Source organism: Lytechinus pictus, chromosome 14 (assembly GCF_037042905.1).
Source record: "Lytechinus pictus isolate F3 Inbred chromosome 14, Lp3.0, whole genome shotgun sequence".
Taxonomy (NCBI): Eukaryota; Metazoa; Echinodermata; class Echinoidea; order Temnopleuroida; family Toxopneustidae; genus Lytechinus; species Lytechinus pictus.
In genome coordinates this window covers 13,097,505-13,116,269 of record NC_087258.1, presented here as the reverse complement: position 1 = coordinate 13,116,269, position 18,765 = coordinate 13,097,505, and the positions used below count along the sequence as shown (strand labels likewise).

Sequence of the window (18,765 nt, the reverse complement as noted above, 5' to 3'; positions counted from 1 at the left end):
GGAGCTAAATCCACTTTTGGTATTTTTTTGTAAATCAAGGTTTTTTAATTCACCACTTTCCCTTAGCCACTGCTGTTGCAATTTGATATATATGATAGTACTTGACTATAAATTAAATCATGATTTAAGAAATCTAGCATTCATTATCAATTTTTAAGGGGGTTGAAGGCAGTATGAAGACTAAGTGGGTCATGTTGATTACTTTTTTATCACAACATTTCATAAGAAAAAATGTTTTGGAATGTTGAGAACATATAGTCTACTTTTTTTTCAAATGTTGAAATCCGACCCCCGAGGGCGCTAATTAGCATATAAAGAAATACATTAAAAATACCCTTTCTGGTCTTTATTCATAAACTAGTAATAGAATCCACCTGAAACTTGGTGGAAATGTTGATTATTGATATTTCAATAACTTGTATGGACCATTTTGTCAGAAAACAATTCCTTATATTTTATATTATTTTTTTTACTAATAATATTTCAGACTTGCTAATTAAATATTCGTAAAGCTAATTATGCAGAAACAATTTGTTGTTTTAAGAAAATGCTCCATACAAGTTTTAGAGTAGGCATTCACAAATCATCCTTCCAAATTTGGACTCAATCTACCTCTCCATTCTCACTTAATCTTTGTCCAACTTACATCAACCACCTGGAAATCATACTTCTGTTAAAACAATGAAAATAAAAAGATATACATTTGCATGCATACACGAATTACATACAGGCACTACGTCCAACATACACACCATCCAAAAACTTTAAAAAGACTGTCAGGATAGAATTCTTTTCCAATATATACAGATTACTTTATTTACAAATAAAATACACAATGAAAATTGATATTATATTAAATTTAATTAGTCAATTAAAATTGTAATAATAAAAAAAAAAAAAAGAGGGGAAGCCCAGCTACCAGCGTCTATATCTGTTTAATGTAGCCGGGCTTCCCTGAATACCATGTTTATGATTTGGGCAGTGATGCTGGTGAGGATATGGCAGATTTGATACTGTCATCCAAACATATTTACAAGTTAACATATTTACAAAAGAACATATTTACAAAAACAAAAAAAAATTAAATTGCAATTTAAAATTTGATAAAAACATTAATGAATATATACACACCAGAAAAAATTGAAAATTCGATAAAGCTATTAATGAATATTTACAACAGGAAGATAAATTGAAAATATGATAAAATCTAGAAGGAATATGTACAACAGGAAATTAATTAAATTACTAATAAGACAATACATGGCATATTTATTGGAGCTATTATTTAGTCAATTTCGAATGGATTCATTGATACACCATATAATTTGTAGGTATACGAAATTGACCTCCATTGTAATTAGTAGGCACCCGTCTCATATGACCCCCCATCCCTCTCTTCCTCCTCTTGCTCTCTAGTTTTCCTAGCTTTCCTACGCAATTCCCTAATTTTCTTTATTAATTTACTTGATTTATGTTTAGCATTACTTAATCTACAATAATCCCTTTTACGCGCTTCATGAATGGTGCGAGCCCCCATTGGGAGTCGAAGGTGTCTAAATAATCTGTTGCGACCATTCTCTGCGCCACAGTTGAACGCAAGGACTGCAAGGTTGACTGCAGTGCGAACAACACGTGGACCTCTCCACAGGTGTTTAGGACACCTTTTCCAGATGAGAGCATTGAAGCTCTCATTCTGGTTCTGGGTGATACCTGGGAGGCATCTCTCAAGGAGATCTGGATTACTGAGTCGCGTGAATGTAGGCAACAGCTCTTTGAGAAACACATTGTCTAAGTGATTCTCTTTGTTGACCTGTTTGCCTGTCTTTTTGTACTCACACCATCCATCTTTGGGACAGTACTGGTGACGTATCCTGTTATTTCTCATTTTTACTGAGTGATACAGGATTGCCAGTATTGCCTTGCGCATCTTCTCTACAGCCCTAACCTTATCTTGTTCGTTATCTATTGCCCCCTTATTACTATAACTACGTATTGTTGCCCTATATAATTTACTTAATCTTCCTATTGATAGCGTATCTGATGTTCCCCTTAGTCTGCCCTTAGTATGCCCCACCCTCTTACCATCACTTAACAATTTACCTGATTTATCCTTACGATACTTATCTAATGCCTTATACATACGTTTCCCTACATGCCCTACACACTCTATCTTATGTACCTTATGCCCATCCCCATAGATCTCCTCTACACCCTTAAAAGCACTACTATCCCCATCACCTAACATGTATTTATATCTTAATTTATGTTTAGTTACTGCCCTACTCCATAATATTTTAGCTCCTGCTGCTTCCATAGCCCCACTAGACCCACTATGACCCCCATAACACTCATGCTCACTCTTCCACTTCTTATACCTATCCCCCTCCCTATCCCATCCCTTCCGTGCATTACATTCCTTACATACTTTTGATAAAACCTCCCGATCCAAAACCTCCCCAGTATCTAATGATATCACCACCCCCACCCCATGATTCGACGTGTGCCCACGCTTATGCCATGTACCGTCATATGAAACTGCCACATCCACAATATCCTCGGGTCCAATTGAGGGGTCTTCTTCTCTGGCCTTGTCCCTCAGGCGCTTCGCAGCCTCCTTCATTTGCTCCTCAGATGCCTGTAATATAAAAAAAGAAGAAAACCCACCAAGAATTAGTTACAAGATTGATATTTGATCAGCACAGGTCATAAAGATTTTTTTGGCCAAAAAATACATTATACACTGCATGATTGATGTTTTATACTCTATCCGTAAGATAAGATCTAGATTTTATAATTATTCAGATATTTGACTGGCTCAGTATGAGATTATTGTCTTAACATGAACACTGCATCACATATGAAAATTAGCTTATAACAAACTTATCTAATCACCTGATCAGAAGCTGTTGCCACACATTTCAAGTGCCGCTGATAGCTCCGCTGTTCAGGTGGTGGTGCCAGTCCCATGATGCTGGAGAGATCCGCCAAGCCCACTCTCCCCAGTCCAACTTCAGATGCTGCCAGGACTGCCTTCCTATTAATACTGGCACTTTTGCCAGCTCGATGGCCTTTAAAGACATTTTCTGAAGTCATGAACGAGAACTCGGCACCACACTCAGAACACCGGAGAACGATGTTGGTATTCAGCCCACGTCGCTTAGTCTCGTCTTCGAGAGGGATGAGGTATCCTGAAATATTAACACCATGCAAACACATGTTCATGAGTTTATTCATATTACAATAATCCCTTGTCAATATTGCATGACAGTTTCATAAAGATTATGTTCAGCCTTGTTCTATCATGCAAAGTACTAATTGGTAATCTATCACATTCTTGTGATGGAATGTGCACCAATGCCATGGCGACGTGATGCCATGCCGGGCACATTGTTTGCCATGAGCAGTAGTATGCACTTGAGTTTGAAATACAAATTAAAAATCACAATCCATACCGTTTTTTACAAAATATCTATCAACTTCAATCCATTCATGGTTCTCTTTCAAATTCCAATGCAGTTTTAACTTGTTTACATTTGAATTTTGATGCTAAAATATTGACCACAAAAATAAGACCTCGCTGCGCAGTAGTTAGCTTTGCCTGGCTGCAATAAGACACAAAAAATTCATAAATAATAATGAATATTACTTTAGATTAGATGTTTAACACATAAATAATGCCTGATTTATAAATATCTCACCTCCTGGACACACATGAGCCTTTTGAAGGGCAGCTGCCAGAAGAGGTCCACTGATGATATAATTCCCCTCCAAAGCCTGACGCGGATTGGTATGAGTGGGACCGGGCTTGGAATTTAGTGCAGCAGGAGAGTTATTTAACTTTAGCTTCCTTTCTGAAGCTGTCTGGGGTGGTGGATCTTGGTTTTCCTCTTTCCTGGCCTTTTTGATGTCTTGCCACGGGATTCCATTGAATCCTTTTCGTTTTTTTACGTATTTCTGTCCCTTTTTAGGCATATTGATGAAAATTGTATGAACGATCGCAAGGATGGCAAATCACTGCTCCAACATGTGCTGATATTGGACAAACTTCACCTACAGATGGCAGCAAACACTGCAACATTGAGTGTTTCTTTGAGAACAGAAAAAGCTCTTTCAAATGATACCTTACTCACTGTAATTGATTGGCAAATAAAGAAAATATGACAGTTCAAAGATTGAAAGTAAATATGGCATTTTTTTATTTATAGAGCATACAAAAGAAATTAATTAGGGGTATTAAATTGGGTAATTAAGGGTATTTCTAGTGCATTTTTTATACCCAAACTCAGGATTTAGCTTCTCTAGATATTAATAAATCAAATAAAATAAAAAAAATCAAATTGATTTTTTTTTCAAAATTTAGCATTTTGAATGCCATAAGCCCCCTTAAAGCATTTTTGAAAATTCATTTTTCATGGATTTATCTCCTTTTGGAACAAAACCTTAGTAAAATGTTTCCCCCCTAGAAATGGAATTTTTCTAAACTCGTAAGAATGATGATTTTTCGTATGTTTCTCAAAATTTTAGAGTAAAATAGGATTTTAGGTTTAAAAATAGGACAAAAAAACGAAGAATACATTTTTTTTGTCACAATTAAGGTTGGCAGCTCTGTATACTTGTATACCATGTCAAGCTGGAAAGGTTTACATTATTTAAAGAAAAATAATCATATTCCAAATGAAAATTTCTGTGTCAATACAGTATTTTTAGAATATAAAAAAGTTGAGTTTAACTTACATGTAAGAGCTCATGAGGTTTTCATGAATGTTGGATGTTTTATCTGACAGTTACCAAATGAACAGCCAATCATAATCAAAGAAAGCTGTCAGATCTGAAAACTAGTCGTCTAACGAAAAATGTTATTAAAGGGTGATGTCTGACAGTATTGTGAAGATATGGTAATGTTTCTTAAGGAGAAAACAAAGATCAGAGCCTTGCACATTTTGAAAGTTGCCAACACCAGTAGGACAACAAAAGGCTTGAAATGACACATTGTTGTTGGAGCAATAATGTCTTAAAGCTCAGTTATATCTTTAAAAATATACATTTTCTATATATTTCTTCAGGGAGATTGGAAGCTTAGACTCACAGGACCTGACAAGGGATAACAGCGGTACCCGTTCTTACGCTAGCTTCCTGGTTGAGATGGCTGAAAGGGTTCCCGATGCTATGCTGCCTTGTATCAGTCTCATTCTATCTCATCTAGATGGAGAGGTAAGATTGTGGTTACAATCAAAATTATTTCTTATAGAATCTTTATTACTGGTCGAGATGGCTGAAAGGGTTCCAGAAGCTGTGCTGCCTTGTATCAGTCCTCTATCATATCTCGATGGAGATGTAAAATATTGGTACTATCCCATAGTTGAATAAAAGTAGATGATTTTCAGCTGTAGTTACAAGCAGAATTACTTCTTCTAGAATCTAGCTTTCTGTTTGAAGTGTCTGATAGCTTTGTGTTAAGGGGCCTAGATGTTTGTATACATAGATATTTTGTTCCAAAAGATTCTGATAAAAAATAAGTATAGCATTTTGTCAGGGAACTTTATAAGGTTGATATTTTGTGATGAATAATGCAAGAATTTCTTGCTGCAACTTTCATGACTTTTCTTTAGAGCCGTGCATATCTTTTAAGACCAAATTTGCTACACCTTGGTTTTTACCTAAATGACCAACCACAAATTGTTCAAAACGTGATTTCATGTGAAAATCCATACATAAATTGAATTTTAAGCCGAAATTCAATCAATATGATAATTTTCTCTGTTCCAGATCAAAATAAATTTGTTTACTTGGCCTTTCTGGTCATGATAATATTGTTGGCAAATTTCGGCAAAGAAAAGAAAGTACATAGATAGAAAAAACAAAAAATAATACATAGGGATTTATAGTAAGTAATAAATGCATACGTTATGCAATTTGTTAGTATGCTACAAGGAGTATTTACACAAAATATTAGCCCATTCAAATCAATAAATGGGGTTTTAAAGTGGCTAAATCGGCCCTTCCAGACCCTTTTTTTTTTTAGGCATAAGATGTTGACCTTTCTTTTGAGTATTTGCATATTTACATTAATAGATATGATAAGCTTTTGCTATTAATTTTGATGCCATGTACCAAACTTTTCATTGCAGTCCTATACCATGCGTAATGGAGTGTTGGGAGTGATAGGAGAGATCGTCATCAAGGTATTGAGCAAAGAACAGCTTGACAGTAAGGCCAAGACGGCAAGGGATCAACTACTTGACAAACTTGAGGTGAGTAACTTCACAGTTCCACTGCATGAATTAAGATGCCACTTGCAACCGTACTTTGGGTATTCAAGCATGTAAACAGTTCTAGATGCTATGTCAGGGATATTCATTTAAAGGCAAAGGGGATGTCCACCCTGACGTAAAGTTGGCCATGGTAGAAGTGGACATAATAGAAGGGACATAACCGTGAGGGCCGGCAAAAATCCACCAAATACAAAATCACAACTCCGTTATTCTGAAATTAAGATGTGCGCTAAGAAATGTCTCAAACGGAAAAGGTTTTATGAATTCTGATATGCGCTCTCCCAATGTTCCTCCTCCTCAGGACCACATTCATGATGTGAATGCATTCAGCCGCAGTCGAGCCCTGCAGGTCTGGCTTCATCTGTGCCGTGAACGTGCTATCCCTCTATCTCGCCAGCACACAGTCATGGAGCTGACAGTAGGTCGTCTCAGAGACAAGTCTAGTATCGTCCGTAAGGGAGCCGTCCAGCTGGTGTCTGCATTCCTCACCAGCAATCCATTCGCAGCAAAGGTAAGCGAGAATCAACATTTTGACGAGTGTACTGTTATACAGGCAAGCAGGAAAACTTGGCGAAGGGTGTTTGCCCCTTCCCCCCCCCCTACTTAATTTAGCTGGTTTCTGCCTTTCTTACCAGCAATCTGTTTGCAGCCAAGGCAAGTGAAAATCAGTATTTGACTGGTTTAATGTTTTCATACAGGCCAGCAAGAAAAGTAATTCGGCAAAGGGCTGTTAGTTTCCCAAAATGTAGCTGGTCTCTTTCTTACTGGTCAGCAATGCATTCGCAGTTGTTTTAGAATTGGTATTTTGATTGGTGTAATGTTATCTTACAGGCTAGCAAAAAAAGTCAATCAGCAAAGGTCTGTTCCCCCCTTCATTTCTTTAATGCCCACAAAAAGATTAATAGAATGAACAATAGTAAGACTTAGTCCCTCAAAAAAGGTATATTTATTTATATCAGCAGGAATTTCTATTAGAGGTGAGAAATCATTTTTATAACTGTATACAATGCTTTCTTCTAGAAATCATAAAAGTGCTTTTTGGAAAGCAATCCTTGTCATTTTCAAAATACCGAAATTTTATTTTACTCTTCTTGAGAGTATTAGTGTTTTTAAATTGTTTATTACATATATTTGTATTGTTATTTATGTTTTTGAAGCTTTCTGCAGAAGAGTTACAGGCCAACCTGGAGAAAGAAGAAGAGAAGCTGAAATCAATGATGCCTGATGAACCACAAGCAGTCACCAATGGTAACTAATTAAAAAAAAAAAAAGGAAATGCCAATTGAAATTTAGATCGCTGTTTTTTATTTGCTTCAGAATCCAATGAAATGTCCATGGATGTTTTTGTATGTTTTAAATGAAAAAATATGTACCTCTTTTTCTGGAAGAGAATGTGTAATTGTTGACAAATTAACAAAATAATCGTGGCATTCTAGCCAGGTATAAGGTGTTTTTCCCATTAAATGATAATGCACTGTCCCTCATATGGTTATCTGTTTATGTTCGCCATCTTCTATGAGATTGTTTTCTGCTTAAATTTCACGATCATTCCGTTGTGAAGATACATGAATGCTTTATCTAGACCTACGATTACATGTGACAATTAAGTTAAAAGACTTGGTGAAGAAATCTTCAGAAGAATGGGATTGATTTTGTAAGTTACCTTCTTTTGATCCCACATTATGTATTTTGTATTCTCTATGTTTGTAGAACCCTTATCTTCTAAGCCATTTTTGTACTTTATCCTTTGTATATTTTGTTATTATTTGATATGCCTAAGCTGTAAATTGTTTTGGTGTTTTTATGAAAATGTGGGAATAAACTTGGAGCTTTGATAAGCATTTTGTAAAAATTATTTTCATTGTAGATGTGAGTCACGATCCTGTTAAGAATTGGACAGCAATGGAGCCTGAGATCAAGACTACCATCGCCAAGATCTTGTCATCTGAGGACGAGGAGAGTTTACTACAGATACCAGATAACGCATCTCCAATGGAGTAAGTCTCATATCGCAACTTATTTTATTTTTATGCTAAAAAGAGTCGCTGAGGTATATTTTTTATAGACTTTATGCATATGAGATCATAATCTCATAACGCCCTCCCCCTCAGAAGATGTAGGAATACGTTTTGTCAGAGATGAGACAGCTGCAAATCACCAATGCACGCAAGGCAATGACTTCAGACTCAAAGATGGCAGCGCGGTGACATCGGTGCCTAAGGTCTGTAGCAACTTTGTGTATCCATGAAATACATGTATTATTGTCCGACCCATTATATGTTTTGCATACCCAAAAGGATTTCCTCCCATTTTACTAGATCATACATGAGGTTGTAATGCTCTCAAATTATTGCTTTTGCAGTCTGTTAACGAAAAAAGTGGTTGGACATACAATAAATGTAGATAACTTTATAGCATTGCCTATGTCTTTTTTTTCCTTCAGGATTTTGTCAATGGTTTGTTGCAGGAAAGGAAACATACTGTAACGTCTTCAGCCCTAATAATGCTTGAAACTTTGTAGTGCTTATTAGAACTCTCGAAATGTTATTCTAGCTTTTATTCCTCCACCCACTGTGAGTGGTTTAATATCAGAAGCAGTGGTTTTGTGTTGTTCATCCGGCAGGATTAATTCCTTGAATGCACCAAGAGCTGGAAACAGCAACTAAAACTAGCAAGGCAATTCAAATTGCATATTTGAATAGGACTCTAGATATATAACATTTTATGCTCTATGTTTTATCATTTTTCATGATCTTTATTCTTTCATGGTATTTTCAGTACTATTGATGAGATCATTGAACTCCTCGACAAGTCCCAGCACACCAGGGCCATCAGACTCCTGCAGTCTGCCCAGAGCGTCTGGCCGGATCAACAAGCTTTCATCCCTCTACAGGATACTGGGTAAGTCAACCACCACTGACTGATGTTATCTATGTTGTCACTACCATGGTAGGCGATGTTTGGAACCGTTCACTACTCAAAATTTCTGACCGGTACTCGTTGCAGTATCGCACCTGCCCGACCAGCACTAATTTCCCACTGACAAAGAAAATGATATGAGAACGATATATATATTACTTTCCCATACAAAATATGGTAACCAAATGAATAACATTTATGGAATTGCCCTAATGATTCATTCTCATAGGTTCTTATGCATCGAACTATATATTTTTTTTGCGTCATGATTTTTCTCTCCCTCTCTTTAGTTCTGATGATGAGGATGAAGAGCTTTCTTCTGATGGCAAAGATCTCCTTCAGATGCTCAAATCTATCTACCTGGGTAAGGATGTTACACAGCTTCTATCAGTTTTTTTTTTAATGACTGGTGATCATCATACACACCAAATTTCAACGGGTTACCAAGTAGCTCGTAACTTATGAATAGCTTTATGAAACAACCAACATGTCACAAGCGGCACTTTTCCTCTTTATCTTTATGCCTCATGCCTGACTTGAAATTGGTTAAGAGTGATTTGGATTCTAGCAAATTTACTCCCACTCTGCAAGATGAGGGAAAAGAAATGGGTAGCTCATTGGTGTGTAGAGGAGTGGGAAGGTCAACTGGACGTTGTAAAACTGATATGATGACCTGTCGTTCAAGTCAATGGTCGCATCTTTCTGATGGTCATTTAAAAGGCTAATTTTTTTAAGCATTTAGAAACATGTGCCCATCGTATATTTAAAAATGTTAAATAGTGGTCTGTAAATAGGCAATGAAAGAGACAACACTGATGCTCTCTGATAAGCCCAGCGGCACTGTTGTATGATGTTTTATTGTCTGATTTGTTCTAGGGTCAACACCAGCTAGTCCTGTTCCCGACGGATATGACCCTGCCGACCTGGTCAAGGTGGGCGAGGATGGAGAACCAGAGGTCAAGATGACCACTGTCCAGGATGATGACCCAGTGGTCAATGAACTCAGCAAGCAACAGATCCTTGTCCAATATTTATCTGTAAGTCAACTGTTGACTTCTGGGGGCTCGTAATACAAAGCTTAAAAGTCATTGTAAAACATTATTTTTACAATTGATTGCATTGACTACAATGTACAGTTAATTGTGAAAATCAAGCATATGATTAATTCAATATTTTTGTTATTGGACACAAGGGACCATTAGGAAACCTTGTGTCTGATAGACCTCAATCAAATTTGTCACCGAAAAACTGATGACGAGAAACTTCATGAAACTTCATGCAACACGTATTGCAGTAATTCCAAAATGCAATTCTTGTATTCTATGCTGTGGTGTAAATGGGGGATGACAAAATGCAGTATTTCAGTTGGCTCACATTGTACAGGAAGAAAATGGGTGAATGAGCAAGCAAATGGCATCGTCAGACTTACTCAGGATTGCTGCAAAGAGCCACTAATAATTCCCCTCTTGAACTCATCAAATGATGTAAAAATAGAGAGCATAACATTGTTGCTAATGTTTGATATGGCATCAGGTTTGATTGATTTGTTTCAGGAACGTAGACAGTGTAGAGATGATTGATTTTTTTTTATTATATAAGATGAAGTTGCTCTAAAATTTCACAAATTTTCATCTCTACTCTCCCATTTTCTATGTACAGGATTGCGTCAAGTTCGCCGGCATGGTGAAGATGTGCGTCCCGACTGTCTGCGAACTCTTATCGTCCAAGCAGACCACAGATATCCTTGAAGCAGTGACCTTCTTTGTGACCGCCCATGAGTTTGGGGTGTCCAATGCCGCCGATGGTGTGCGTCGTATGATGGGACTCATCTGGTCCAAGGAACAGTCGGTCAAAGATGCCGTAGTGACGGCCTACAAGAGGCTCTACCTTAGCCCAAGTGGAAAGACAGTCAGGTAGGGAACTAAGAAAGGTTTTTGTCTCACCTGCATAGCAGAGTGAGACTATAGGCGCCGCTTTTCCGACGGCGGCGGCGACGGCGGCGTCAACACCAAATCTTAACCTGAGGTTAAGTTTTTGAAATGACAGCATAACTTAGAAAGTATATGGACCTAGTTCATGAAACTTGGCCATAAGGTTAATCAAGTATTACTGAACATCCTGCCTGAGTTTCATGTCACATGACCAAGGTCAAAGGTCATTTAGGGTCAATGAACTTAGACCATGTTGGGGGAATCAACATCAAAATCTTAACCTAAGGTTAAGTTTTTGAAATGTCATCATAACTTAGAAAATATATGGACCTAGTTCATGAAACTTATACATAAGGTTAATCAAGTATCACTGAACATCCTGCATGAGTTTCACATCACATGACCAAGGTCAAAGGTCATTTAGGGTCAATGAACTTTGGCCGAATTGGGGGTATCTGTTGAATTACCATCATAACTTTGAAAGTTTATGGATCTGATTCATGAAACTTGGACATAATAGTAATCAAGTATTACTGAACATCCTGTGCAAGTTTCAGGTCACATGATCAAGGTCAAAGGTCATTTAGGGTCAATGAACTTTGGCCAAATTGGGGTATTTGTTGAATTACAGCCATAAATTTGAAAGTGTGTTGGTCTAGTTCATAAAACTTGGACATAATAGTAATCAAGTATCACTGAACATCCTGTGCGAGTTTCAGGTCACATGATCAAGGTCAAAGGTCATGTAAGGTCAAAGAACTTTGGCCACGTTGGGGGTATTTGTTGAATTGCCATCATATCTCTATAAGTGTATTGGTCTAGTTCATAAAACGTGGAAATAAGAGTAACCAAGTATCACTGAACATCTTGTGCGAGTTATAGTAGTTTTCAAAATCAGCACTGCTGCTATATTGAATCGCGTGATGCAGGTGAGACGGCCAGAGGCATTCCACTTGTTGTTTATAACCATTTGTTCCAAGGTACAGTCTGTCAATGATGCTAAAATGACAGATTACAAGAGGCTTTACTTCAGCCCAAATGGGAAGACTGTCAGGTAAGGAACTATTAGAGGCTTGGTCTATGATTACTTGGTCTATAACCAATTGGTCCAACGTAGAGTCTGTCAAGGATGCTGTAGTGATGGCCTACAAATATTAGCCCAAGTGGAAAGACAATCAGTTAAGTATCCTAGGGAGGGTTGGTGCACTCTTAATTTGACTATGATAAGATTGTTTTATAGCCATTTGGTCCATGAAGGATGCCGTAGTAACGGCCTACAAGAGGCTCTACCTTAGCCGAGTGGAAAGTCTGTCAGGTAAGGATCCTACAGAGGGTTGGTACACCCTTGCATGCTCTATAACCATTTGGTCTAGGAACAGCTTACAAAAGACTGTACCTTAGCCCAAGTGGAAAGATCGTCAGGTAAGGATGTTTAAAAGTATAAATATCTTCAAAAGTATTGCTTTTTTTCAGCATTCCATATTTCTCAGGAAATATTTTTAATTTAAACAAGTTTTGTTTTGAAAATCATTTCCATTCCCTTGTTGATTACAGAGCAAGGAGTCTAGCGGTCGTCCGGAACCTGCTCCAGCTGACATGTGGGGCAAGCCTCGGCGAGCTGACCTCGTTGGAGGAGATGGTATCAGAGTTTACCAAGAATGGGGAATTCCCCTCCCAGACTACACAGATCCTATGGGAGTTCTTTACCATGAAGCATCCAGAGACCACGCCCACTGAGAGCAGGGCGGCACTCCAGTTGCTGGGAATGGCAGCATGGTATGTAAATGTAGTCTAAGTTGCGATGCTACAGTTGTACCAACCAAACAAACATATGGGCCCTATAGAGTTACGATTGATCTGATCAACAACTATGGAAAGCCAGCAACGTCTACATCTAAGTTGCATGTTTTGTTCAAAATATTTTCTGAATATACTGAATATTCTTACATTCATTGTTTTCTTTAAAATTTAGTGTGCTTCTCTTTGTTTACAGAGGACATTGTGCAAAGTTCCTGTAGAAAAAATTATGACATTGATGGATTTCCATAAAGTTGAGATTAATCGGAGCAATCGTAACTGTTTGTAAGACGGGGCCATGATGTGTCATTCAAAATAATGTGATAGTATGGTGTCAGTTTCTCAAAGTTACAATAATAGTAACTTATTTTTGCAATGGGCTTCTGGTTTGCTTTACTGTACTAGTTTTACAGCTACCTAGGGACCTATGGCTTCATGACTTTTCCAAGGAAATTGGTAATGCAGATTGATTAATGCCTAGTCAAGTGTATGAAAGCACCAACTTGCTTTCGAACTTGGGTGTAGATATTACAAGATGATTGCCAATAGCTTGGCATCTAAAAGTAGTGAGTGGGCTCTTTATCCCGAGTCCCAAATTTGATTTCCTTCTGTATTGCAAGATTGACCACATGGAACTTCATGTCCATGAGCCAACCTTTTTTTACTTTTCCCCGGGCAGACCGAATTAATAGGGATAATCATGATAGCAGCTGCATAATGATAATTTTTTGATAACCCAATTCCAAGTTGCAACTTCAATTACATACAGTATCCAACTGAAATGAACACATTCATTAGAAGATGCTGACTTTCAGAGAAGCTTTTCACAAGAATATTCTCTTGAAATCAAACAATAATAAAATAATAGAGCAGGCATGACATGATATCTCATTTATCATGACCAGGGTCAAAAAAACTTCTAGTGATGACAAATGCGCAATTTCTATCACAAGATAACCATCAGCCAATCAGTTTTCATCATCAATCTTATTGCAAATTTTTCATTATAACAAGTTTTATGAAACAGGGCTCTAGGAAGCATTTGTTCCATATAGGAAGTAACTACAAAGTCATCCAAATTAAAGGGTAAAGTCAGTACCATAGTTGCAGCAAACAATCATTTCATGAGAAGGTCTTTTAAATCAAGGTTAATTATCAAAATATTATCATACATCTAGACCTGGTAAATTAATGTAAACTTGTCTTTGTAAAATCATGAAATCTTAGCTCAAAATCGAGAATTCTGATGATCACTAACACAGAAAAGCATATGTGGGACAGTCTATTAATACTGCTTCGAAAAATACCAGACATTTGATGGAATTCCGTGCTTATTTTGCTCATTTCTCAGCAGTTACGCATTTTCTTCAACAGCTATTTGGCACATATTTTTAATTTATACATACAAACACTTGGGTGGCAATTTTATTGGATTCTGTTCGAACTCATTTTCAGATCGTTACCATAACTGGTATTTATCTTTAATCAAGATATCCAAGAGGAATGTTCTCACTCCTCCAATACACATAAGTGTTTGTATGAATGATCTGTTATAAATTGAAACTGAATTCTTTCCCCAGTGCTGATCCTGGTATCATCCATAGCAACGTTGAGGTGCTGGTGTCCGAGGGCTTGGGAGAACGAGGAATGAAAGACTTCATGCTCGCCAAAGACACCTGTATTGCTCTGCTCAAACTGGTCGGTAGTGAAAAGGTATGTATACATATATTGCATTTCAGCATGTCCTTAGCCCTGAAACAGATTTTTAGGTTTAGAATCTATCAATCTATATTCTTGTGCTTCATTGTTCTGTTGCATGACAGTTTATATTTCGGTAAACTTGGTATTCAATGTTAACTTTCCAACAAATCCTTGCTTTTGATTGGCTGTAGAGCACTGTTGCCATGGTAGTTACCATTGGATGGCAAAGTTAACAGTAACATAAGTGCAATGCGTCCCAGAAGTAATTGCAACATCCCTCCACTTAACACTATTGTATGCCATCCTGGTATGCCCGTGCAGTTTCAGTCCACTCCAATTTTTTACGTTCTCTTCCCAGTTGATTCTGAGCCTCCCTCTCCGTCTAGTTCCTCTCATTTTATTTGAGACGGAACATTGAGGAGTATTTGGGGGAACGGGGGGGGGGGGGGAGACTTATTTGTAAGAAGTACACGGTGTCTCAAATTCAGGTAAGATTGCATGTAAACAATAATTGTCATGCAGGGATTTTTTAGCACAAAAATATACAATTTAATTCTTGGAGGCCCTGCCACTTATGGCGCAGTCACATTTCCCCTTCCGTGGCCGTCAGCGAGTCGACAACAGCCGTTTTAGCCAGATTCATATAGCAGAGCTGCCAAGTAGTACGATTTTCCCGTATTTCATACGGAAATCAATTTAAAATACGGCAGTACGCTTTTTCATGATAAAATACGGGAAAAAAACAAATTAGAGAAGAAAAGGTATTGTTCGCCCCACTACGCATCCGGGAGCTTTCGGGCGGATACAATATTAGTCCGGCAGCCCAGGAGGTTTATTCAACCGAAAGCCGGACAAGCAAATGACCCCATAGCTGGATGGCATGGACCCTGAAGTTTACAAAAACGCATTGCTGCCGGGTTCTATCCGTGGTCTTCCCTCCGAAATGACGTAATATATGACGTCACTACAAAATGGCCCTATTTCACCATTTTTTTGACATTCTACACATAGCATGAAGTCAAGGGGGAATATCTCGGCCAAATCATGCCTGTTTTGTATGAAACTTTCAAAATATATTGTTCAAATAGTGCACAAGAGATATGCAAAATTTTACGAACAAAAATTAATGTTTACATATGCAAATAACGTTATGATATTTGCATATCATCAGTTTGGGAGATTTCTTGCATCAAAAATTGTCGAAAATCGATTCAGAAATTTATTTTCTTTTTTAATGTACTTTATTTAATATATTTCCTCTCAAGCATAATATCATTCTCTTTATCTATATCTCTACTTTTAGAAAATATATGCCAGTAATTGAAAATGACATTATAGACTGTGATTTCAGCCCCCTTTTCAATATGATGCGCACATAGAAATCATGCGTTTTGGGCCTATTTTTACCATATAGCTGAGGTGTGCGAACGATATGCCTACTTTATTGATGTTTCCTGCATTTTGCATGATATTTAATCTTCCAAACAACATTATTTCATCTTTATTATGTCTCTGCTGATAAATAAATGACTTCAGCAAAGATTGATTGCCCACTGGGCAGTCTATAGGCTACGTTTTCAGCCTAGTTTTCAACAACGAACCTATACCATGTATGACTGCATCGTTGTAGTCGAGTCGGAAAAGGGGGTTCCTGTCTACCATCAAAATATTTTTCACTCAACGTTTTTGTATTTGCCTGAAGTGTTGAGTTAATGAATCTTGATGTTCTCTTTGCAAAATCGTGTCCAACGGGCTTCAAAATTGATATCTTTTGCGGCCCTCTTTGACTTTTTTTAAATGAAAATCAATTATTTGTCAGAGTCTGACAATGGGACAATCTTAAATGAATACGCATTTCAGTATGATTTGGATAGTAGAAATCGGTTGAAATTGTTTTCTGAAATAATATATTTTGAAAAAACAAAACAAGAATACATTAAAAACATTGAACCAAAATAATCATGTGCATTGACATCTATCTGTTTTATCTTGCATCGCCTAACATGCAGAAATGCATGTAACGTGCTTAGCGATCGATAGAAAGGTATGTATTACTTGTATCATGTGTATGAGGGTAAAAGGCATTTTCTACACAAAGCAACTTTTATAATAATGGAATCTCTTGAAAAAGATAGAGGATCGAGGCATTGCTCTGCATTTTCATTTTGCATGCAATTACTTTCGGGCACCTTAAAGCATAGTCCCACAAGAGCCAGTAGAAGGTTACATACCACACGCTTATCCGTAGCTATTATGATATCGTGATATCGTGCTTTTCGGAGCCCCCAATGTGGCAAAATTTTGGTTTGGGTATGTATTTTTTTCTTTTAAATCACTTAGAGAAAAAAAAGTAGGCTTTTCTCTATCAGCTACATATAAAGAAGTTAGGGCATAGCCAAGCTTACCCCTTAGGGGGCTGCCAAAGTCGCCCAATCCTTTTTTCGTATTTTGCCAATTTCTCGGAAAATTAGTCATTTTGGAGAACCATTGAGGCAAAAGGTGTTTCTGCCTTGCAGTAAAGCCCTTGTTTTTGTTTTGTAAGCACATAAAGATGACAAAGTATGATCTTCTTTATCAGTTACATATAACGATGTGGTAGCACAATGAAGCCTTCCCCCTTCAGGGGCTGCCGAACTCTTCCAACTTTTACGTCGATCTATTTTCCCTCTTTATTGGAAAAATTGCAGTGTTTGAGCCCCCATTCAGGCAAAAGGGCATTTCTGCTATATGGTTATGCTAGTTTTGATTTTGGAAACCACTTGGAAATAAAAGAATAGGCTTTTTTCTATCAGCTACATGTAAAAAGAGTGCTGGCATATCGACTTCTTCCTTCTTCAGAGGCTCCAAGATTGGCAGATTTTCCCATATATTGGGAAAAAAATATGGAAAAGGGGTGGGTGACTTTGGGAACCCCCAGAGGGGATAGGCTTTGCTGTGCAACCACTTATTAGCAGCAGATAGAAGAAAGCCTACTCATTTAATTCCACGTTGTTTCAAAATAATAAAACTGGCTTTACTATATAGCAGAAACATTTTTTGCCTCAATGGGGGCTCGAAAATAGCATACTTTCCCATAAATAGGTGAAATATGGAAAAGGGGTGGGGGATTTCGGCGACCCCCTAAGGGGGTATGCTCCAATATGCCAACACTTCTTTATATGTAGCAGATAGAGGAAACTCTACTCTTTTGTCTCCATATAGTTTAAAAACAAAAAAAAATTGGCCTTACAACATAGCAGCAACACTTTTTGCCTGAATGGGGGCTCGAAAATAGCATTTTCCCATAAATAGGTAAAACATGGAAAAGGGGTAGGTGATTTCAACGACCCCCTAAGAGGGTATGCTTTAAAATGCCAGCACTTCTTTATATGTAGCAGATAGAGGAAAGTCGACTCTTTCGTATCCACATAGTTTAAAAGCAGTAAAATTGGTTTTATTTCATAGCAGAAACACGTTTTGCCTCAATGGGGGCTCGAATATAGCATATTTTCCCATAAATTGGCAAAATACGTAAAAAGGGCGGGTAACTTCGGCAGTCCCCAGAGGGGGTAGGCTTTGCTGTACCAGCACTTCTTAATATGTAGCAGATAGAAGAAACTCTACTCTTTCGTCTCCATATAGTTTCAAACCAATAAAAGTGGCTTTGCTACACAGCAGAAACACCTTTTGCCTCAATGGGGGCTCGAAAATAGCACATTTTCTCATAAATATGTAAAATATGAAAAAGGGGTAGGTGATTTCGACGACCCCCTTAGGGGGCATGTTTTAATATGCCAGCACTTTTTTTATATGTAGCAGATAGAGAAAAGTCGACTCTTTTGTATCCACATAGTTTAAAAGCAATAAAAGTGGCTTTACTATATAGCAGAACCACTTTTTTGCCTCAATGGGGGCTCGAAAATAGCATATTTTCCCATTAATGGGCAAAATACGTAAAAGGGGCGGGTAACTTCAGCAGTCCCCAGAGGGGGTAGACTTTGCTGTATCAGCACTCCTTTATATGTAGCAGATAGAGGAAACTCTACTCTTTTGTCTCCATATAGTTTAAAAAACAATAAAGGTGGCCTTACTACATAGCAGCAACACTTTTTGCCTCAATGGGGGCTCGAAAATAGCACATTTTCCCATAAATAGGTGAAATATGA

The 18,765-nt window shown here is 37.6% G+C and overlaps 2 protein-coding genes across 2 annotated transcripts in view; one reads left to right on the top strand and one right to left on the bottom strand.

Annotated features, from left to right (window-relative positions):
• The window catches only part of LOC129275843 (condensin complex subunit 1-like), a 46,991-nt gene that overhangs the window by 10,577 nt on the left and 17,649 nt on the right, over positions 1 to 18,765 (top strand). Inside the window, exons 9-19 of the mRNA XM_064109823.1 lie at positions 5,064 to 5,211; positions 6,129 to 6,251; positions 6,574 to 6,783; positions 7,430 to 7,520; positions 8,140 to 8,269; positions 9,051 to 9,173; positions 9,482 to 9,555; positions 10,068 to 10,228; positions 10,851 to 11,104; positions 12,677 to 12,898; positions 14,500 to 14,632. Coding sequence (XP_063965893.1) covers positions 5,064 to 5,211; positions 6,129 to 6,251; positions 6,574 to 6,783; positions 7,430 to 7,520; positions 8,140 to 8,269; positions 9,051 to 9,173; positions 9,482 to 9,555; positions 10,068 to 10,228; positions 10,851 to 11,104; positions 12,677 to 12,898; positions 14,500 to 14,632 — 1,669 coding nt within the window. The remainder of the gene's footprint in view (positions 1 to 5,063; positions 5,212 to 6,128; positions 6,252 to 6,573; positions 6,784 to 7,429; positions 7,521 to 8,139; positions 8,270 to 9,050; positions 9,174 to 9,481; positions 9,556 to 10,067; positions 10,229 to 10,850; positions 11,105 to 12,676; positions 12,899 to 14,499; positions 14,633 to 18,765) is intronic.
• LOC135156738 (uncharacterized) lies at positions 1,265 to 4,062 on the bottom strand. The gene is made up of 3 exons (XM_064109824.1): positions 3,699 to 4,062; positions 2,893 to 3,188; positions 1,265 to 2,635 (listed from the first exon to the last, which is right to left on the bottom strand). Exons 1-3 carry the CDS (start codon positions 3,970 to 3,972, stop codon positions 1,358 to 1,360), a joined length of 1,848 nt encoding a protein of 615 aa, XP_063965894.1. The 5' UTR covers positions 3,973 to 4,062; the 3' UTR covers positions 1,265 to 1,357.